The 24,071-nt window shown below is 46.0% G+C and overlaps 1 protein-coding gene across 2 annotated transcripts in view; it reads left to right on the top strand.

Annotated features, from left to right (window-relative positions):
- The window catches only part of LOC144946111 (E3 ubiquitin-protein ligase PDZRN3-like), a 64,915-nt gene that overhangs the window by 9,777 nt on the left and 31,067 nt on the right, over nt 1-24,071 (top strand). For both annotated transcript variants that reach the window (XM_078874853.1, XM_078874852.1), the window contains exons 2-3: nt 15,753-16,099; nt 18,294-18,384. In XM_078874853.1, coding sequence (XP_078730979.1) covers nt 15,753-16,099; nt 18,294-18,384 — 438 coding nt within the window. The remainder of the gene's footprint in view (nt 1-15,752; nt 16,100-18,293; nt 18,385-24,071) is intronic.

Raw genomic sequence — 24,071 nt, 5'->3', positions numbered from 1 at the left:
TATAACCCTAAGGAAGTGGATATCCATAATAGGGTTTTCCCCTTTTTTCTGGCAACAAAACAGGTGTTAAGATGTTAAAACACCAAACTGAACCCTTTTACAAGGAATCACGTCTGCATTAATGTGTGTGGTCAGAATGCAAACAAAAAACACACTCTGATAATATATGCATTGTCTTTGAAACTGATTGGTCCACACCAGAGACAGCTTTCTTTTGAGCCTCGTCTCAAACGGTGTTAGACCAAAGGACACCAAAAGGCTTTTTGGCCAGCCTAGTCTCTGGTGTAGACCAATCAGTTTCAAGGACAATGCATATATTATCAGAGTATGTTTTTTTGCATTCTGACCACAACTATTGTGGTTAATGCAGACATGATCCCTTGTAAAAGATTTCAGTTTGGTGTTTTAACATCTTAACACCTGTTTTGTTGCCAGACAAAAATGGGAAAACCTATTCTCATATATTGGTACTGGCAAATGAGGTCCCATGATGGATATCCAGAATAAATGTTGTTTTGGGTTAGATCGCGTAAATATAAATGTGTCGTTAACCCACCACCACCCGACAGCCAATTGGTGAGGTTCGTCACGTAAACTGAACGTGACGATTAGTCACTAGCTCAGTACAGCAGTGTGTTGGAGACAAAAACCCACAACTTTCACAATTTGAGTACCTCGCTCCGCCGGTGACTACAACCAGCTTCATCAGGCAAGTTGCCAAAATTGCGAAGAAAAAGATGTCCTGCTTCTGGTGTTAGAGTAACGTTGTTGTGATCACTGTGAGCCTCTCAGCGGCGAAGGCCAGAGGGGGGGGGGGGGGGATGAATGTAATCCTATTCATTACGTATATATATGTATGCATGAAGAGGATATCATTATTGTATGGAAGCTTACATTGGCCATGAAGCTGGTTGAGACTACGGTGTAGCACTATGCATGTATCCTGTTTACATTGGCTATTCATCACACGTAACATAGTCAAGCTTTCACTGCCTAGCAAAGCCTCAAATGATCCTCGTGTCCTATGATCGATGACCCCAAATACCCCCAAATCACGTCACATCCCGCAAACCAAGCAAGGTTTTGAGCCTGGACAGTAGTCAGCTGTGACTTGTAAATAAACAAGCAGGTACCAGCCATCGCGATACCCAGCAAATGGTGCAATCATTCACACGCACCAACATTGTGAAACGAAGCCCAATGCACAATCGGTTCAGCACGAGCTTGTATAGAGCGCAGTCAAAGGCGGATTTCTCCCCACCCCCCCCCCCCCAAAATAAATGGACAAAAGAATCAAACTAAAACATCAGACCAATTCACGCGCGTCCCGTCAGCGAAACGAGACCGTGGCTGTGTGTTTGTTCAAACGGGAGAGATGGGCATGAGGGTGAAGAACCATTGTTGCTGAACATCTTCCACCAGTGCGGATGCGCGCTGCCGCTGTACCTGTCACCGCAGCTCTGCAAGAGTTGCTGCTGCTGCCGCTGCTGCTGAAGCCAATTCCTCCCCATCACCCCCATTAGAATGCGTAAGCCACCGCTCTACGCCGAACGGGGAGCAAGGGAGTGGGGAGCTGTTGATGCGACTCCCCCCAGTGGGCCGTGCCACAAGGCTCGTGTGCATTAGCGCTAAGACGTATCGCGTCGTCCCAGTTCGCGGTGGAATTTGCCGGGGGTATGGGGATAGAATCAGGTCGCGGCTCCGAGCGACTGGATAATGACGAACGAGGTCGCGCGTGACGCCGTTGCCGCGTTCCTTTTGACGATCGCCCCTAATTCGAGCGCCGCATTGAAAACGAGCTGCCGTCGTCGATGGGAATATTTGAACGAATGTCCACGGTAAAATGTTATTTATTTGTCCGTGGTGTGCGAGTTGACAATTAACAATGTAACGACGTTGAAATGCGCGCACCGGAAATGGTACTGAAGGATCTTTTGATTGTTATTTTTTTTACATTTGAATGCTCTGCCTAATGAATTGTGAGCTTGCAAGAAAAATTGCACTTTAGAGCACTGCGTGGAAGCATTAATCATTCTCTGAAACTTAATACCAATAGTGCAGCAGTTAGCACAAACCCAGAAGTGCAAACTTGCAGCTTTCAAAGCAGCATGAACGGAGTAACAATGAACCCAAATTTGTAATCATGCATCAAAGGAAAGAACAGGCTTTGTCAATAAATATGCAGATTTTCAAGACTGTCCCAATTTAAGAAGCATAATTTCTAAATCATTTAATTCCTGTTCATTTCCCCCATCAGTACCATATAAAGCATGATATTTGGCAATATTACATATTGGTAATAATTTCACGAATTAAACATTTATGCTCATATGTAGATTTGTTTTCTCTGCTCATAATTTTTAAAATTCAAACATTCCCACTGTTACAGTGCTGCAGAAACTTATGTTGACACAACCACGTTGCAGCGTAATATTTCCTGCATTTATAATTCCAATGTTGCTCATAATGCAGTAATCTGCAACATTTACAATATTGATACGTGTAGGTCACCGATGCATTCTATTTAATAGCTTAAGTTGTAGTATTCTGTTAAATAAACAATGCACAAAAACACATCCAAGTATCCACAATTTGACCAAACAGTCTGATGGGACAATTTTCGTCAGCCGGCACCTTTTCAAGGCACGCCGTTTTCGCCGCAAGTGCTGATGTTCACTCACTGCGCCGGGTTTTCGATTCAGGCCGAGTAAACCTAAAGGCCGCACAGGACAGCTTCTGATGACACCTGCCACTGGCGTGTGACGCGGCTCGAAATGCAACTCGTGTTCAGTTTCATTTCATTTTCATGTATTAGGTATAACCCTGTGAGCCATGCGGCTCTTGACTCGGGTGCAACTGCAAAAAAAACATGAACAAGAAACATCTTAAAGTGATGAAACTCAACAGACAACATCCTGGAAAAAACAGCAAAGTCTTCCAGAAAAACACACCGTATTTCAACGCTGTGTGCAAAAATCCCAGTAGGATGCAAGTCAAACAATAACAACCATAAGACAATGCAGATTAAAGTTATCAGGCCGACTCTGTACTACAACAAACAAACATGGCTAAACCAAAACGTTTTCAAAATCACCAAAATTAAGCTATAAAAACAATGTAACAGTGATAATTGGTTTTTTACCCTTCTATCTGGCAACAAAACTGACACCTTTGTACAAGGAGTCATGTTTGCATAGACCGCAATACCTGCAGTCATAATACAAACAAAAGACATAGCTCTGATAATGTGCACTGTCCTTGAAGTTGATTGGTCCACACCCGAGACAGCTTTCCTTAGAGCCTAGTCTCACATAGGTTGGACCAGATGACGCCAAAAGGCGTTTTGGCGTCATCTGTTTGTATTATGACTGCAGGTATTGCGGTCTATGCAAACATGACTCCTTGTAAAAAGATGTCAGTTTTGTTGCCAGATAGAAGGGTAAAAAACCAATTATCATATTTTTACTGGCAAATGAGGTTCCCATGGTGAATGTAACAGTGATCATAGGAACTGTGATTCAGATGTAACAATAAACGTTGTACATAACATGGACGGGTTTCCAGCCTTTCCACACTGCGCATCAATCCGCGTGGACAAGGGCGCAAGGCACTTGTTAATTCGGGCGGCAGTGAGAGTGGCGTCAACAAAAGAAGCACGTGCCGAATGCCTCCACTGCGAGACGGCGAGGACAACACGGATTAGAGAACGCACCCAGCAGGTTGAATGCGTCACACTTCGCAGGAAGGGACGAAGGGCAATGGTCAAACATTATTTACCGAGTGGCAGCCAAGCAATGGGACGTGTCCGAGAGGAAGACCAGGATCGTGAGAGGCGTGAACTTATTTCGCGCCGTACGTAGCCTACCGTGCTAATCGGAGGTGCGTGGGGAAGGACAGCAAACCAAACACAAAAATCCGTTTTTAAGAAATTTGTTTGCGATCGAGATTTAAAAGTGGCACAGCTCCAGTTGCGTCCTAATATCGGGAGGAAGAGCGTTCCAGACGGCCGCAGAAGGCGCATCTTAAAGCGCCGCGCAATGCGGTGACCACCGCCTTTGTTCGATGTCTCAGCCAATAGCCGCTGCTGCTGCGAGGATGAACGGAGTTCGCATTGAGGTGGTTTATGCTCCTTGACGAAGCGACGGCTTGGGTGTAGGAGCCCCCCCTTTGGCCAGCAGTGGATTGACCATGGCATCAACGACAGCTCCGCTACCTATCAATAATCGACGCCTCGTGGGCGTGAGGAGGTTTGCCCAGGGATGTCAGCAGTGTTTCTGGGTGTCACCGTCCCGCACCATGAATCACGGTGCTACCTCCAGCAACCCCCACCAACCCCTCGGAATCGCCACACAATTACAGCGGGGCTTTATTTATTGGCTCGGCGGTGAAGCCCTGCTGCTGCAGCTTCCACATCACAGCCACTACCCCCCCCCCCCCCCCGTAGCTTCGTGGACGGCACCAGTCAACTGTACCGTCGTCGCAAGGGGCCGAATGGGTGCAAGGACGCCTTCTCCGCGTTTCCGTTTTTTTTATTTTTACGACCGTGTAATTAAGCCGTGATGGAATAAGGAGCACGTATCCCCCTGCTAGAAGACCCCAGCGGCGAACAACGCCTTACGGATACGAATTACGCAGCGGCAGAATTAAATTCTTACAAGGATTCCGCAGAAGCTCCTTCACGAATCCTGCAGAATTGCACGGTGGTTTATTCCAAGGACCAAAATAGAATTTGCGAAGGTCGCTTTGTTTTTTTTATTTTGGTTTGTCTTGCGATGTACGGTTCCATGCAGTGTATTGCCCCAGGATCATTTTTTTCCCTCCGCCACACTAATTACGGCATTCACACTCGCTGGATATGTTTTTTTTTATCTACAACAGGGATCGTGTGACATCACCACGTGTATATGCAGCAGCAACTGGATTTTGTTTTGGTAGCCATCGCTCATCTAAAACATCGCTATGGAATTGTTTACGCTTGTGATTACAGTTCTATTGATTGGTGTGCGTATTAACAATCTGCTATAAGCATCGTTCTTGGGTTGTGTTAGATATCGGCCATACTTGATCTTTCATTTGTTCTCAAGAAAAATGCAAATGAGCGCCCAATTAACATGTGGAGAGCTTCGGTGTTATTCCCTTGTACGCTTGGAATTTTCTTCAGACACTCGGCTTTCCCGTCGCACTAATGCGGTGCCAATAACGTGGCCAAACGTCTCAAACAACGACCTTATGTAAAAAAAAAACTGCCTTGAGACTCAGTCTGTTCTCGGTAAATTAATACTGTAATGTCTCTTTATATATCCTCTATATAAATGTCTCCCTGACACTGGGGTCTGCCAAGGGCATTTAACACGACTCGAACCACAACCTTTTGCCACCCAATACGTGGCTTCAAATCCCATTTGCTTCCACATTGATTGGTGGCGATGTGGAATTGGCATCAGCCGAATGATTTATATATTTATATAAAACCCACAAGCACAAACCCACATAGATTGCGCCTGAGTCAGCCCAAAGTGAGCTCTCCAAAAGCCTGGACAATTGTCCATCACTGCTGGTGTCAATCAGCATTCATTTAACACAGTGCCTCTTCCGATTCAAGGTGTTTGTGGAATACAGAGATCATTGGGAATCCCGTTCCAGAGAAACGGAGCAGCGAATGAAAACCAGTGCCTTTCCTCGCAGGCGTTGATTCATGCGCCATGGTGGCGAGATGTTAACTACCTTGCCTGTTGTGCAGGAGGTCGTGCGTTCGATCCAGACCCTCGGGCCTGTATATTTGGAGTTTCATGCTCTCCCCGTGGTTGCGTGGATTTTTTTTTCTCTGGGTCCTTCGGTTTTGCTCTCCCCATTTAGATTTTTTGTGCGATCATAGTATTTGGCTGCTATCAATTTCCACGTGACAAGCCACTTCGTTTAGCTATCAATTGTGGCCAGGTCGTTTCTAAACAAAGAGCTATATTCGCTCAGTGGGCCTTACATGGTGAAATAACACAGTTTAGTTTATACTCTTTGCGTCTTTCAGTAACGTTTAGTTTTTAGTAAAATTTGGTGGCTTGAGGAGGCCACACGGCTCTGATCAAACCCGGACAAGGGGCATTGCTATAGAGAGGGGGCATTGCTGTGAACAGGGGCATTGCTATGGAGAGGGGGCATTGCTATGAACAGGGGGCATTGCTATGAACAGGGGGAATTGCTATGGAGAGGTGGCATTGCTATGGAGAGGTGCATTGCTATGGAGAGGGGGCATTGGTATGAACAGGGGGCATTGATATGGACAGGGGGCATTGCTATGGAGAGGGGGCATTGCTATGGACAGGTGAATGGGGAGCCCAGGAGAATCGGCTTCAGAACTAGGGAGACGCGTTCCATGTTACGAGTGAGAGAGGAGTGAGGGGACAAACCGAACCAATTAGTCACGTGCGGAGTTGAGAGACTGAGGATTTAGACAATCGAGAGTGCAGGAAGTTGTAGGGATGAAGGTGACAAGCAAAGCAACCACGCATACCTTCTCCAGCAGAAGCCCGAAGCAAGGCTGAGCCTGGATAGTTCTTGAATGGTGACCACCATGCATAGAACAGGTGCAGTAGGCGTTGTGGGCAGTAGAGGACAGTGCGGCAACATCTATAGCAGTTCTATTTTTTTTATTATTTTTTTATTATTTTTTTATTATTTTATTACTTCCCTTCTACGTGACTTTACCGAAAGAACCACGAAGATGAATCCCTGCAGTCACGAAAGCTTTAAATCGAAATCTATTGCAGTTCTCTGCTTCCTCCACCTTCACCAACCCGCACTGACCAGCATGGTGAAGTGTGGTCAAATAACCTCCGCGACCCACATGGTGTGGGTAAGCTCCCATCCAGCATTGGGCTGAAAAACAGACTGTACGTGTAGGTGATACAACCTCCTTCTAGGGATGTAAGGAACGTCTTCCTTCACTTAACTGGCCACACCACTGACGCTTCCAGCCACTCGTTAAACACATTCCTGCGGAGGGAGCCGGTAGGAACGTTGGGTTGCTCGGTCAATGGCCAGGGTCAACGGCGGCGTGGTGTATTCCGCAAATATGCCAGACTATGAGGGCAGGCACAAGCCGGCGTGAGTAGGTTAAACGTTGATTTTAATAAAGGCACCATGGGGTGACCAGCCCCTCCGCACCCAGCCCCACCCCTCCCACCCCCCACCCAGCCCCACCCTCCCCACCCAGCCCCTCACCCTCCCCACCAAGCCCTTCCCCACCCTCCCCACCCAGCCCCTCCCCACCCACCCCTCCCCACCCAGCCCCACCCTCCCCACCCAACCCCTCCCCACCCTTCCCTCCCCACACAGCCCCTCCTTCCCCACCTAGCCCCTCCCTGCACGACGGACACAATAATCCCCTGTGGGCTGGTGTAACCAGGTGGTTCCTACCAGTGAAAGAGCAGCTGTGAGAGTGAATGTGAGAAAGTTGATTGAACCTATTATTGGTTTAATTAAGTTCAGGTCAAGATTGGTCAGAGTACAGGAGATTATTCCCTCTTTGAATCGTTGGAGCTTTTGAGAACAAAGGCTTTGGTAGATTACCGAGTTCAAACTATGGTAATCTTTAAAAAGTGCATTACACTTTAATTGAATTATAATTGGCCTCTCCTTTTGTCCGAGAAGTGAATAATGTATTTATTTTTTCACCTGAAAAAATATAAAGTGTTCACACTGTCATTATTGTACTCTGGATATGCAGTGGACCTCACCACGTGACAATATTGTATAAATGTTGCAAAAGCCCGTCTGGTATTTTAAACTATAACACATTAATTTATGGGGCATTTATAACGCTGCCTCAGCCTTGCAAGGACATCAATTGGTTCACGCTCATGCTAACTCGCATTTTTAGTGTACAACTTTGATCGTGCTGTTTTGTTGTTGGCCACTTGATATTTCAGGCCTTTAAACAACAGCAGCAGCCATTCGCCATTAAGTGGCGGTGATGTCACCTTAGAATTTGTGCCAGGCTAGGTTCACATTGACGCCACGTGTCCAATGCTCGCTAAGCGAAGGTCAAGGGACAAACCCAGGTGCGCTATGGGTTAACTTCCGAACATGACAGACACCACCTACCCTTCTCACTGTGCCAACCTGCTGCTCGTTGTTGTGAGCGTCACTCCTCTGCCCTCTGTTGGTGAAGCGTGACTGCCTCCAACTGCCCAGTATCATCCTTAATAAGCCTCCTCCGGAGGCCGAGCTTGCCACCACTGATATTAGTCCTTGGCAAATCCACTCAGCTCCACATCATCCTGTACCGCAACAACCCATCTCCTCTCTAACCAATGCCAACCAAATAAAAGATGCTTGAGCATGTGGTGGCTGGGCGGGCACATGGGCGACATGACCCAGCCAACACAGCCTCGCCCGCAGGAGGAGCTCATCGAATGGACTGTGTCCACAACTTTCAAGGATATGCACTCCTCATAAAAGGGCTGCATTATTTCACAAGCATAATTGTGGCCAAGAAGGCCCAAAGCTGTATATGGATTAATGGGCCAGGCACCTTGCACATGGCGTTATAGAGATGATGAAAAAAGAATGCTGCACGACTGATTCAGTGAGACCTCTGCTGCCAAACTGGAACTGGTCATAGGCGCACTGCCCAGGTATAGGAACTCCTCCACCTGTTCCACAGCTGCCCCATCACTCATGGGGCGTTTAGGGGATGCATAATGAGATTACATAATATACTCAGGCAGGTGCTTTGTTTTTATGGAGCTGATGGTAAGGCCCCATATCTTAGTGGCATGCTCCAGCTTCGACAGTAGAGTCTCCAACTACTTATTTAGAATGAACATCAATTACCTGATAATCAGCATGCATAACATGGTTGATCAATAGCGTGCCATCCCTTGACTGCACCTGGGCATCGATCATTATTCCATTGTATCTGTACAATCTGGAAATTCATCCGGTACAGCCATGGAAAGCTTCCCGAACTACGTGGTCAAACATATGTTCAGTAATGTAGGAGCCAGAGGACATCCCGTGAAAAAACATGAACACCACTTGCACTCAGCAGACGGTATGGAATGTTATATTTCCAAATGCAGTCAATGAAGGTAAAATGTATCTTAATGTTGCTTTCAAATCAAATCTCAATTCAGAGTTCGGTTGCCATCATTGCTACAGTGACATAAAATTCGCATAGCGTTTGGCAGTGTCCACTGATTAACGTTGGCTTTTATGTTGCTTTATAGATGTTCATGGCAAAATTAGATTCATAATTACAAGCGAGGGGGGTTAATGTCCCGGCAATAAGAATTAAAATGCATTTCGCACGAATGTAATATACAGCAGGCAGCGGTCACTTATTAATGTGATCCGGATTAAAGAGTGTGGTGTTTTATCTTTACACTGTAGAGTCGACAGCTTTATGTTGCTGTATATTTTCATTGTTTAAAAGGAAGTGTGGTGGAGCAGTTATATTTTCATTGGTTAAAAGGAAGTGTGGTGCAGCGGTTATTCCACAGCTCGTGTGCTCTGCCCACCATGTGGAGTTGCTGACCAACTCAGTTAATACACACACGACTGGCCCCTTGCGTGCACAAATTTAGAAAACGTGTTAATCGCTAATGCACCATCTCCAATTTCCATTAAAATGATGCAGATGCTTGCAAATATAACTACAAAGAAAACAAGATGACGAAGCTGATGAAGCTGATGCGCACACAATCGTGCCTGCAATGCAGAAAGTTATTTTCAACAAATACTTTCGTAAAAGCTAAAAAGAGAGGGAGGATAGTTATTCGTAAGTGGTCATCACGGAGTACGAATAAATATAAATACATATGTTTGTGCCGGTTCGACATAGCCATTCATAAATGCACCTACGTGGGAAAGCCTCACTGAGGCTCAATATTGTCCCAGGTGGGCCCTGCATTGTGGAATTTTTGACCAATTTCAAGATTATCCAGCTACCTTTAGAAACAAAAACAACGCATTTGTGGTAAAAAGGCATTGTTGCTCTGGTGTAATTGTTGACACATTCCAGAGGTTACCGGTTTGATCTCCCAGGCACAGCAGTTGCAACGATGGTGCAACGTTCTTAAACCCCCTCATCTCTAAAATTGTATTTAAAGCTTTCGTGACTGCAGGGATTCATATTCTTGGTTCTTTCGGTAAAGTCACGTAGAAGGGAAATAATAAAGTAATACAAATATAAAACAATACAATTATCACGACGTTTCGACTGCAACACAAGCAATCATCATCAGGTGTGAAATCCACCGCAAGAAAATTTGAAAAAAGTGGCGTTTTTTTTCTTAGCGTCAGCACCACGGACAGCGATTTGGCAGTTGGTCAGATGGACGAGTTAATCTATGTTCGGAAAAGAGGAGGGGGGGGAAGAAGAGAATGGAATGCGGTCTGAAAGTCACCGTAGGCGTGAACACAATCAATTAAGGCCCGAAATGGTTTATCAAATCCTTCCAATGATTGCTAAGCCAGAATCCATCTTCTCGGTTGAAATTGTCTCTGTGTTTGTATATGTGGATATTCTCAAGAACGAATCTCTCATGGTAGCCAGATGGCTTGCAGATAACCTCTGTCTTGGAGAAGTCAATGTCACGTGAGTCCCCTCATCTCTGTCAATCCAACAACGTACACGGGCACATTACGGAGCCATGTGTGTCTAACAGTTATTTTTTTTACAATTATTTTGGCAAGCATGGAAGAGTAGGCCAAAATCAGCCTCTCGAGTGGGTTCTCTAGTGCCACCTCGAGTGGAGGTCCTTCCGCCAAAAGCAATCGCAGAGGCTTGCACGTTTGAAAACGAGACCCCGAGTCTCAATGGACTCTTACCTGGTTATAAATTAAAGGTCACCTATCATACACTCGGCCAGAGCACATTCATTTACATTGGCCGCATTGTTTAATTCCGCGAGTCGCCGCGCGCTCGGCGTGGCCCCTGCTGCCGGTTGATGTATGGGTCGGCACAGCGAGCAAGTGCAGTACAGCAAGTCCCGTATGTAGAAGACACCTCTGGGGGGTGGGGGAGGTGTACGAAATAATGACCCGAAGTGCGCAATAATTGGGTGCCTTGTAAGCCGCGTGTGCACGTGTGTGTAGCGGGAGGGGTCCCGTTTCAAGGGCACATTCCAGGGCTCCGTGGCACATGTCAGGCCAAAGGGGGAATTGCCAGGAGCGCAGGAAGGGCTCCCGGTCCTAGGCCATTGCATGAACTTCATATTCCAATGGAATCATTAATGCTTAATGAGGTACGGTTATATATTCATCGCGCGGTCTGTAACCCCGAGGAAGCGAGTGCACGTGCGTCTCGCCCCGAGAGCCGAAGGGCTCCCTCGAGAAGAAGCCACAATACAATGATGCACTGGTGGGAAAAACCACGGACGTTAGGTCGGCGAATGGAACACGTGCAACCTGGGTGGTGTTTATTGATTTATAAAAGTCTGTCATTGCACGGGGCATGCAAATAGGTTTTTTTTTTTTTGGAGGGGGGGTGTTTCCACGGAGGGGAAGACCTTGGGAGCCAGGGCATGTTTATTAACCTTGCACCCACTTGTGTTGCAGCGGTCAATTGTGCACGAGTGCTGTTACCAAAAAAAAACATCTAGCCTTATTTACGACTGTATTCATGTTGCCTCATCCAGGGAGGGTGTGTTACACGTGAGCATTTTTTGCAGATGGTTACTGTGGCGAGAAGTGCCACGGGATGAAACCCCTGCCGACCTATCCAAGGGGGCCACTGGGAAGCTAAGCATACACGAGCCTTACTCTTTGGTTCTTTCGGTAAAGTCACGTAGGTAAATAAATTAAATTAATTAAATCACGACGTTTCGGACACAACACAAGCGTCCGTCATCAGGTGGGACAACCACAGCAAAAAGCAGTTGCTGTGGTTGTTCCCAATTGATGACAAACGCTTGTGTTGTGTCCGAAACGTCGTGATTAAATGTATTTCTTTTCTTTACCTACGTGACTTTACCGAAAGAACCAATGAGTATGGATCATTGCAGTCACGAAAACGTCAGATCTTAATTGAATGCACGAGACTTCCAAAGTGTTTCCCCCAACGCTGGCAAGATAACTGGGGTGGCCGTGTCAATGCCGAACGTACGGACAACAAACACACGCGAGATGACGATAGAGGGGTGACAGCCCTGTCGTTTGCTTGCTGACTCCACTGCTGTCGGAAGGAACTCGATCGGGGTGTGTTGTCCAAGAGAGAACCTCGAGTGGCTGTTTTTGGGCTACTCTTCCACGTTGGCCAGACGCCTTCCGTGCCCACACTTTGCCCCAACGCATACAACCTGCGATTTGGCTAAATGTGATGTACCAATGTATTACTGCTGGGTGGACAGAGGCGAGTGGGGGGGGGGGACGGGATCGTTAAAGAAATCTGCCCCTTAGTTTCAGCTGCCGCACGAGCAGATCGAACCGGTGACCTCCAGAGGGCGAGTCTGGTGCGCGAACTGTTACACCGCGAGCTAGTTATGTTCATATCAATAGCTGAGAGAGTGATCCGCATCCTCAATGAACAGAAGCAAAATAACAAATGGGAATAGCATGCAAATGTTTTCTTGCGTGGGCATTTGGCCGCGGTGGCGAGATGTTAACTAGCTCGCCTGCTATGCAAGAGGTCGTGGGTTCGATCCCGATCCCGATCCCGACCCTGACTCCTGTTGTATTTCTCTTTCCCCGGGGTCGAGTGGATTTTTCTCCAAGTCCTCCTGGTTTTTTTTCCTCCACATTTAGAATCAACATGCTTTTAGAGTATTTGGCTGCTTTAAATCTCCACGTGACAAGCCGCTTAATTGGGCTATCATTTGTGGTCAGGTCGCGTCTGAAAAAGAGCTACATAGCCTTACCTTGTAAAATAAAACATGGTTTTTATATTCTTTTTTAGTAGACATTCAAATTAAACTTCACTGTGCATATTCTCCATCAGCTCTCGATCCTCACACCGACGCACACTTGCGTGCAGGGATGACGCTCTAAATAATTTACGCCTCATCAGTATTCCAGTGATGATACGCAGTTGGTACATATTCCCAGCTGAGATCTGCATTCACTACCGCCGAGCAAGGAAGCGGGCAGCTACAAGGCCGCCGCTTGTAAAGCCATTAGGAGTGTCGCCAAGGAAAAGGTCAACAGATTCGTGACATCACGTCTACATCGTTAGGAGCACAACATACGGAGCCCTGTGCTACCTCTGCCCTGATGAATATGCGCCGAGTTTCCGCGCACCATCGCGTGAGTGTCAGCGGCGAGGGTTTCACGCGCGCGATTTGTTTTTTTTTGCTTTCGCCGCAAGTGATAATTTGCATTTACGAAAAATAGTTTGCACCTGGCGTGAGCTGTGAGAAAATATCACGAGACAGTACGGCCGACGAGACAAACGTTGTGCCGCAGAGGGATTAAGCGAGAGATTTGGCGTCCTTAGTCTTTTCATCGTTCCCGCGTTCCTTCTCTCCGCCGATTCTCATTCTGGCCTCAGTGCACGACGAGGTTCTTCACGAGAGCCATTCGGCTGTATCGGACGCGGTGACCTCCATTGCACCCTGGTTCCATTTGTCTACGTTTGCTCGGTTGATGATATCAATAAAATTGAATAAAAACCAGATGGATCATTAAAACCTCAGTGCAGAGATATGGTCTAGCGAGTGCAAACGATTAATTTAAAATCATCGTCGTGATTTGCTGCCCAATGGAGCGTTGAGGCGGTGCTCTACTTCCCGTTTAAACGCCGAGTCGATGGTGGCAATTCCACGTTAACATTGGCGGGGTCGAGTTTATTCATCGGGCAACCACCGATGATTTTCCCACAATCGGGTATTCACTTTTTAGACCCCCAGGGGGGATGATGGGCTGACTCAAACCCCAACCGAGGTTTTGAACTCCAGATTGCGAGACACTCACTCCACGTACAATAACGGCACGCAGCGCTTCTAACGTTCACACTCCACAGGGACAAACAATTACCCCCACATTTTTAGCAAAATATTCTACAGCCGAAAGTGAAACGTTTCATGGGCGAGCATTACAATGGAATCCTCTGAGCTTCGAGTTTCATGCAATCCTAGAAGATATGTTTAAATCCAACAAGGTAAAAAAAATTGCAAAGATATAAACAATTTTTGGTTATTTATGATGTGATAAATCTTTTGGGATGGGGTTTTTTAACACTGTAAGGGAGCTGCGATGTAACATTTCCTGGCTCAATTCCCCACGTGTTTGGAGTGTCATTCGAAATGTATTTTCAGCGCCTTTATAATACAAAGTGAACGGCTTACAACCTTAAGCATACCTTTCTCTTCCCACAGGCTTTGCCTTGCGATGATTCCACGAGGAATGCATTTTAAACGCGTACTCAAGTTTTTTTTTCTGCACGCATTCGCAAATTCGATTCAAAAAGATCTCTCCGACGAGAAAATTCGCTGGCCCCTGCTCTGCCACTATCTCGGTAAAATCCTCCTGCCCGATACAGAAGCCAACGCTGAAAGGGAAATGTCGCTTCGTGTTACCATCATGATGCGAATGCTCTACGAATTTTCATGAGAATGCTTCTTTGTACCTTGCATCGATGGTACAAAACATTATCATTGAGGGGTTTATTTCTTTTTCAACTTCAACACATTATCAGTGAAGGGTTTATTTTTTTTGTCAGAGCGACGGAAAATAATGCTGCCATTAACCGCACGTGAAATGAGGGGCATTTGTTAAGGGCACATGCTTAAAATGCACATTAATAATGCTAGCAAAAAAAACCTGACGTGTAAGTAAGAACATTAACCATATCAAATGTGAAAGTGCGCCCATGCCCAGCGGTATCCATAGGCTCTCAAGGCGCATAAATGCCACTGTTAACATTCTCCACAATGACGATTATTGTACAAAAAGGGTCCTTGCCTATTAACAAAGGGGTAGCTCGTGAGCACTGGTTCAGGTACGTCTGACTGCTGATGAGACACTGAAAGCCAACATCGACCCCAGAGTTTGCTTGCATCGAAACAATGATGCTGATATGACGCACACTCCCACGAGACGGTGTGGCCATTGGGGTTGGGCGAACGAAAAAAAGAAAATGATATTCACAGTTCGTGTGGAGAGACAAAGCTGCAACGTTGACGTTTAATTGTCTTTTTTTTGGGATTACGCATCACAATGTGAAGTGCGTTCTCCGCAAAATGTATTCTCTCCACTCCAACAACCGATGGGGGCTTCTCACCGAGCGGTGCTGGCAACGGAGATGACGAGAGCCCCACTTCCAGCTGTGTTCAGTGGTCGATGGGCAGAAGGATGAGGAACTCTTGGTGAAAGTGATGGCTTAACGGGGCTCTGGAGTCGGGCTGTGGAACCCCTGGTTTTCTACTCACTATACATTAAGGCAGATACACCTCTCAAGAGTCCAATGGCACCAGGCACGTGGTTTAAAGTGCACACCACTGCTCCACCCACGGTGGCATTCATTTGCAAAGCGGCAATATCTTTTACCGACTCTACAAGAGATGAACGGGCTGAGCTGATCTTGTTGGCTGGGATTTTAACTCCCAATATTTATGGGCCCTAAGCTCCGAGCGATGCCCGGCCCGATAGAATCTGCTACGGACAAACAGCCGGTGTCCCCAAATCTTCAAACGAGCGCCGTGCAGCACCCCGGGGAGGCTCCGAGCCAGCGCTCGAAATTCCTCGGCTAATAATTCACCACCGCCCGGAGAGATTTCTCGCTCCTAATTGCCACCTCGACCACCTCTCGCCGGCAGGTGAACGGGAAGGACCTGTCTCGCATTAGCCATGAGGAGGCGGTGGAGGCCTTGCGCTCGGCCCGAGAGCCGATCACCATGCAGGTGCGGCGGAAGGCCCCCCTGCGACCCCGAGCCCACGGGGGGTCACAGGTCACGGTCGGCGGAACGCCAACTGCGACGACGGCGGCGGCGGTCGGGACGTCGGCTCCCTCGCCGCGAGCGGACGCCGCCACGCAGACCGAGTGCCCCCCGGTCCCAGAGGGCGGCAAGCCGAGGGAGCAAGCCACGGTCGCCGTGGCAACGGAGACCGCGCCGACCGTCCCCGCGGTGACGCCGGGACCGCGAGCCGTGCAGCCGCCCGACAGGTGAGTGGCTACGCGGCGGCGCTGCTGCGGCCTCTCCACCGGTTGTTGTTTTGGTCGGGTTGAAAAATGACGAGGTTGGGGAGGTGGGGGGGGCGGTGAGGGTGGGGGGGCGGGGGGTCGTCTCTCGCTTGTAAGAGTAACCAGGGTGGCCCAAAAGGATGATTAATGTACAGCGAGCGATGAAGCACATCTAAATCAGAGGGAAAGTTGACCGCATTGTGGGGGGAATTGAAATTACTGTGTGAATCAATGACGAAGGAACGGCATTCCCGCAAGTCGGTTCGGACACATTTTCTCAAACTTTTCAGAGTATGATTATGTTCGTGAAACAATAAGCAGATTTAGGAAGATTACGGCACCAGTATATGAACCATGGGCGACAGGGTGGCGCAGTGGTACCACTTGTGCCTCACAGCAACAAGAACCTGGGTTTCATTTCCAACTCGGGTGCCTTTTTGTGTGGAGTTTGAATGGTCTCCTCCTGTACTGCATGGGTCTACAATTTGCTCCCATAGCTATGATAAAAAAATATATATATATAGGTAACTGATATTAGCCAAAACATCTCCAAGCTGCAAATATCACTTGCAAATTATTCAATGGGGATTACACACAGCAGCAGCAACGTCACGCTTTTACTGCGGAAACTTGGCAGGACCCTCCTGAAAAAGAAGAGTCTTGAGACTCAATGAGGCGTTCCTGGGTAAACAAGCATCAGAAAAAAAATATGCTACAGCCATTTTATAATCTATCAGGAATGATTGTATGCCACTTGGGCTATCGGAGGTGTGAGGAAAAAAAAAGTATCGCCACAATGCTCACACTCAGGGAATTGCCTCGGATAGAAATGTCACGGACGTTTTTTTTCAAAGGTCCCTTCTGTAAGGCTGTCCTTACCCAAGTATCTTTCTTCTTGCGGATGGCTGTGTTGAAATAGCAACGACCATAAATCTCAATCGAGGTTTTAGGCACGTCATAGATTTATTTTTGGTGACGCAAAGTGAGGACGTTCCATTCCTCCATCGAAAGATCTGAGGGGACATTTGTCGATGATGTGTTCTGACTCAATAATATATGAAATTTCCATAAATTGTGTAATTTTTTGTGAAACAATGAGATGGCATATTACAAATTATAGGTACGTGGGAATCCATCAATTAATCGACTTGAAGTGATTGTGGGTATTAAGTGATCAATTGCAATATATTCAAATGATATGCTAATGATAGAATAATTTGAACAAAAATGTACAGCACAAACAGGGCAGTCGAAACAAGGAATAATTACTTAATCAAATCGTGACCCAAAATTGTGACAATTCAGTCAATTACTCAGAGAAGCTAATCGTTGAATGCCTCCTACATTGAGGGAAAGCTCAGATTGTATTATTTAAATTTTGTGCGAGGTCATTTGTGACTGGACTGAAACCATCAACTAGCTGCACTCGATCGCCGAGTTGAATCGCAGGGTCTCAAGATTATTGGCTCCCTGCGATCCCTTGCCACGTGTCTGTCATTTAAAAAAAATAAACACTAGGCTCTAAGAAACGCTGTCTCTGGTGTGGACCAATGAGTTTCAAGGACAATGCATGAATTATCAGAGTATTGTTTTTTGTTTGCATTTTGACTGCAAGTATTGTCGTTAATGTAAACATGATTCCTTGCAAAATGAGTCAGTTGTGTTGCCAGAAAAGGAGGCCTCATGATGATTTCATTGAAAAGTGACGATTTTCATTGAGAACGGTGGGTCATTAAAGCCATCTGCTGAGACATGTTTAGAAGGTCCGTTTGCTCAAGAGACGATGTTATACGTTAGAGACGACGCACCCAATGAGATTGTTTTACGAATTGAAATAAATAAAAAATAAGGATCCATCCTGCAATATTTTAAGTTATGTTTACAATAATTCACAGATTTACGCGAGAATGTTTCATCTCAAAAGGCGTGCGGGGTCCTTCATCCAGCAGTGGATATACAATGGCTGATGATTGGTAAATGACGATTAAAATGATGATATAGAAACACCTTACCTGCCTAGCCTCAGCAGCTGGTGACAATTCAACGCTGCTTAACACTCTTAAGCTATGCATTAAGGGGTTAAACATCTTGAATTAATCATTAAACAATGTTTTGAATACTGATGCGCTTAACGACATGTAAATGCCTCGTGTGTGTCATCTGCTCATCTCTGCAGCCAAATCCTAGTGGAGGAGTGTAACGATGGACAGGAATACTTAACGAGCTTGCAGCAAGAGGCGGAGAGGGCGGCTGAAGTGGAATTTGAGGCAAGTGTTTCGTGTCGCACGGTTGATCTGATGCCGAGTGGTGTGCGTGCATTGGTGGTTGGGATTTGTGTTTTTATCAATCTCCACCGGGCACTCCTTATTCTAATGTTATTCTCGTGCTCGGTTGAATTTTCTCTCTGTTTCTATGGCAAGTTTGCCGAGAAAATTACTGAAACATTCTGAAATGACACGTTGCTTATATTAACCTGTTTTGGTGGCACAGCTGTGGAGCGAGCAGCTTGCAATCCATAGGCTGCAATTTCAGTTTCCTGTCGGGGAAAATAATCACCGATTGATCCCTCTTTGGTAATTAAAGTCAGTACCAACATTTTTTTTAGGGAAGTTAACAGTGGTTGTCCCGTGGATAAACTTGGCCCTGGCATAGTAATTTCGAATTCCCACAACTAGCTCAGGGCTTAACAGGAAATTGTTGCCATCCTATGCTCAAGCTGAGCCGGAAAATCACTTTGACTTTGACCTTGATATTTGTTGAATAACATTACAAGGTACGGTATATCTAAAGGCCAACAACTTTATGTTACTCTTAGCACATCCATATTAAATGTTCACAATGATTTGCGTGATTCAAATGTCAAATATGTTCAGGTTAAAGTTTGGCCCAGGGATTTTGATGGAAGCTGAATGCAGAGGCAAGAGATATATAAAGGTCAGCACACAGAGCAGATTGATGCCAATGCAAGATCATGGATCTCTGCTTTTGAAGCAAATGCATCTTAACGATTTTTCTGCATAGAAGAACACATATTTGGGGGAGTGGTGACATAGCTGTAAGCAGAGGTGGGACAAAGTCATTGTTATGCAAGTCCAAGTCGAGTCGCAAGTCATCAAATTCATGACTCGAGTCTGACTCGAGTCCAAGTCACATGACTCGAGTCCACATCTCATAGGTGGGACAAAGTCATTGTTATGCAAGTCCAAGTCGAGTCGCAAGTCATCAAATTCATGACTCGAGTCTGACTCGAGTCCAAGTCACATGACTCGAGTCCACACCTCTGGCTGTAAGTGTGCTGTGCATTGAGCTTTGTGATGTTAAGCCTGCCATTCTTAGGCGGGCCTAACATCAGTGGAAAGTAAACCTGAGTGATTGTCACGATTGCTAGCCACCGACTGTTATTCGACTCCTAGAATTGATTACATTTCCTAATAGGATAATGGGATTGGCAAATTTAGTCTGGGTATTGCATGGGGCCTGGCATTCAGGCAAGAGAAGGCCTATGGGGAATGCCAGGCCTAGTAGACTCTCCATTCAAATGTATGGCTGACATTTTAATACTTGCTCAAATACATTTTTTTCAATTCAGGATTTTTCTTGAAAATGCATCACATATTTATATTCTATTAATTAAAACCTGGGTAAAATGATCTCATTTGGAAATGTATTTGTTTCTAAATTCTGGTCAATACCTGTAATCAAGCCCAAAAGCAATTAGCCAGTATCTAACAGCATCAACATTAATTATGCTTCTGATAGAGACCCTAACCCGAAAGTTAAACCTTAATAAGCGGGGCTATATTGGTCAGGCCCACAACAAAAACTGCACTCGCGGTTAAGAACAGGGGAAACCTCACTCATCTGCCCCAGTGTCATCTGCTAGAGGAGATCGTGCACAGCTGACGATCTAAGTACTGCCAGCGGCCGTGCCAGGGCCTGTGCCCACACATGGTCGTCATTGGTGCGACACAGTTGGTATGTTGGACACTGAATGACGATGACCATTCAATGCATTCATGGCCAATGCCTAGTGCATACAATTGTCCAAATTTGACCCAGATTCTGGAATGACGTTCAGGAAACATTGTAAAGCTGGTGGAGGGGGCTGGAGAGCCGAGTGGAGGCTAGCCCAGGTACATCCCTTACCTACGTCCGAGCATGCCTGGGATGCATTAATTAATTCCTGGCAGGATCCCAGTTAGAATCCATTCAAATGATAAGAAACGGCATGTGGGAATCATAGCACACTGAGCTATGAACCCAAATCTGAACCCAGCAAGCCTCCACCTTAATCGTTTTACGGGCACTGAATTTTTAACAGGGAATTCTAATTCCATTGATGCGTAAACCAACCGCTAAATTTGCAGTGCATTCAAAGCTAAAATGCTTTGTGTAGTGTTGAGTTAAACTAAATATTGACCGAATAATCAATTGAAGTTGAAATGACATAGGGTCCCACGAAGCATAACAAATGCATTCACAAATTTAGTGTCCGTGCAATTGAGTTTTGCGAGAGAGTGAAAAAACTGACCCAAAGTAAAGCTCAGACAAACTATTTGGAGCAATTTATATTCATTGCATTATTATTACAAAAAAATTAATCTGTATATTCTTTGTGCTTTTTTTGGTCAAATAGTACATATATAAAATTGGTATGTTTATTTATTTATTTGTCATAAAACATGCTTTGAAAACGTGTTACATGAGAAAAATCCATTTCCCGTGCGGTGGAGAGAGAAACATTGGCGTGTTATTTTTTTTTCCAAACAATCTTTGAACCAGCTGCATCACTTTAGCGCAACACTATTGCATTTTGTAACAATTTATATTACATGAAAGGACAGAATAAATATAAAACAAACATTTATTAATACAATTAATCGTACCAAACAGTATTTAAATTGACGATCCACTCGAAAACCCCCACATTTCCTTGTGCTTTAAACATACACAACTTTCACGTCCATCCTGTGTCTGGTGGCAGAAGATTGTCCATTTTTTTTCTTTCTTCCTCTTCTTCTCAAAGATGCTTTGCTGCAAATTTATTCTAAGAAGCGTTTGGGGAACTTAAACTCGGGCACTTGGTATCATGATGCCGTCTGCCCAAAACAGGTGAAATTCTCGGTGGATTCGAAATAATTTCCTGCACATTGTCGTAACCGTCATGCCACAAGCATCTGGAGCTTAACCTCAGTGGGTCCCCCCCCCCCCACCGAGCCCCCAAGCGATAAGCATGGCTAATGAGTCATCTCCAGCACCTGAGGACTGTGCGTTGGTGTTTACCTCCGATGCCATATCCTGCCACCAGGCGTGTGACCATTATGAATATTATAAGTTGAATGGAGAGATGTTAAGAAAAATATCGTAGCGAATGTTGTAGTTTCCTCCACATTGTAAACACACACTTTCTCTCCCCTCCCTCCTGTATTTTGAAGCAAAGCAAAAGTTGGGGATGAGACGTAGCATCCATTAGGTGTGCGAATATGTGAAACCGTGGGGATCGGTGGCGCAGTGGTTAGCACACTTCGCTACGAACCTGGCGACCAAAGTTCGATTCCCGCTCACAACCAACACCGGTGACGATTATCTCAACTGATCCCGAGCCTCCCTTAGGTCGACTTAGCCTCACATTAGTACCTGGTGCTAAATACAAACATCCCCACGATTGAGGCAAAGGTGGCCATGTATGGTGCTGGTCACCCACCCCCTCGTGTGCCTTGAGAAGAGAGGACTATAAACATCGAAATGGAAGTAAAAATATAGCAAATATTATATACACATTCCGTGTTATTGTCAACTCATGGCAGATGACAGCATGGCCCTATTAAAATATATTTTTACGAAACACAGATGTACATAGTGTTCATCTACGAATCTTCTCCATTTAAATCAAAATTATTGTAAGCCATGACGTGCTGCATGCACCTGATGATTGCTAAACATGTCCCACGTGACACGGATCATCCTGTGTCTGTAGAGACAGCCCTGTTCATTTGAACATGCGTCGTCTACATCTTACGAGACGAGTGTAACAATCATCGGGCATGTGACGCATGTAACGATGCAACATTGTTTTAAGCCATCGAAGACTATATGAACCATGGAAAAGCATGAAGAATAGGACTGCGGTTGAGAAGTGTCATACACCGCGTCAGCTTTATTGCTTGACTGATGGCGAGACGTTAACTAGCTCGCCCGGTATACAGGAGGTTGTGGGTTCGATCCCGATCCCGACCCTGACGTCTGTATGTTGGAGTTTTGCATGTTCTCCAGGTCCTCCGGTTTTTCCCTCCACATTTAGAATCGACATAACGCGAGTAATTTGTCTGCGACAAATTTCCACGTGATAAGCCACTTCATGGAGCTATTATTTGTGGCGACGTCGCTTCTGAAGAAAGAGCGATATAGCCCAGTGGACCCTTACCTGGTAAAATAAAAATGGTAGTAAATAGTAGTATATTGACGGGAGTTTAACACAGACGCTGGAGTAATGGTGAGCACACTGGACTCTGGATCCAGACATCGCCAGTTCAATTCGATTTCTCGGCATGGCAGTTGAAACAATGGTGCGAGCCTCTTGCAATCCCCTCCACCTCTGTCCACCCAGCGTGACGATCGGCAGGTGCACGTCTCGTGGGGCTGTGTGGAAGATCAGCCCAAGCGGCGTAGGGAGGAGTAGGCCAAATGACCTTTTGAGGGGTTCACTAGAGCTCTCTCGAGTGCAGGCCCTTCTGCCAGCGGCGGCGTGAGCGAGACATTGCAGGGCTGCGCTCTTTTCCTTCACCTTTGGCAACACAAAAAGCCAACGTGGTTTCGTTGAACTCCATCCCACGAAGCCGTGGACCAGCTCACAAACAGCTGACTAAGGAGAAGCTGATAGGAAAAAAAATGGAAAAATGTTAAGGGAGGAAGGGGAGAGCTCACATTCCTGGTGCCCCCCCCCCACATACACAACCCACGGCTATGGCCAAGTCTGCAGTTTTGCCGCAGTCATTGATTTCTCTGAGCCTTCAGAGACAAGCAGCCAAAGATGAACGCAGCAACAACAACAACAAACCCATACGGGCTGTTTGTGTGAATGTGTGGGCAACACTTTCATCCCCCCCACTGTAGGAATGATTGACTTCTTTCTTTGCGTCCTTCTCAGCTGCCACTTTCGCTTAGCAATTCGCCCACCACCGTGGGTCGCCGTTAGTCGATGCGAATATTTGATTACGCAACCTTTGGACAGGGTGCTCCAGATGTCTTGTGACCCCCCCCGTCCCCCATTTAATAATGTTAAACTTTATATTTGTGCACACCAATGGGTGTGAAAATAGAAATGGGTAAACGATTTAAAGCTTTCGTGACTGCAGGGATTCATCTTCTTGGTTCTTTCGGTAAAGTCACGTAGAATGGAAATAATAAAATAATACAAAATAAAACATAAATGATTTTATTTTAATTATTTAAAAATAAAACATAAATGATTTTATTTTAATTATTTTATTATTTCCATTCTACGTGACTTTACCGAAAGAACCAAGAAGAAGGAAAATATGTTATGGATCAATTAATTGGGGGGGGGCGGGCGGGGCAGTAACAATACATCTGGACCAGCCAGTGTATTGTAAATTTTGTAGATATATAACGCACAGGCGATTTTGCACAACACTTGATAGGAAGGCCTCTGGGCGAGAATGAGTAAAGTGCAGGATTTAAACGGAATGAAGAGCTGCGTGCTTGGAAACATCGCACCGAGACAAGAGGGGAATGCACGGATCGGACAACGTACACGAATTCAACATCGTATTGGCCGACAAAAGTCTGGTGGATTTGAGTCGGGACCACGTCGCTCCAAGGGATTCATGGGCCAATGGTCAACATTTGCGACGGCAGTGGCAGCCAAAATACAAGAGGCCACGTGGTCCGAGAGGACAGCCACCACAGAGGCGGACGAATGAGGTCTGCTCCT

Source organism: Lampetra fluviatilis, chromosome 40, assembly GCF_964198595.1.
Source record: "Lampetra fluviatilis chromosome 40, kcLamFluv1.1, whole genome shotgun sequence".
Taxonomy (NCBI): Eukaryota; Metazoa; Chordata; class Hyperoartia; order Petromyzontiformes; family Petromyzontidae; genus Lampetra; species Lampetra fluviatilis.
Note: the sequence above shows the minus strand (reverse complement) of the source record. Positions and strands in the feature narration are given on the sequence as shown.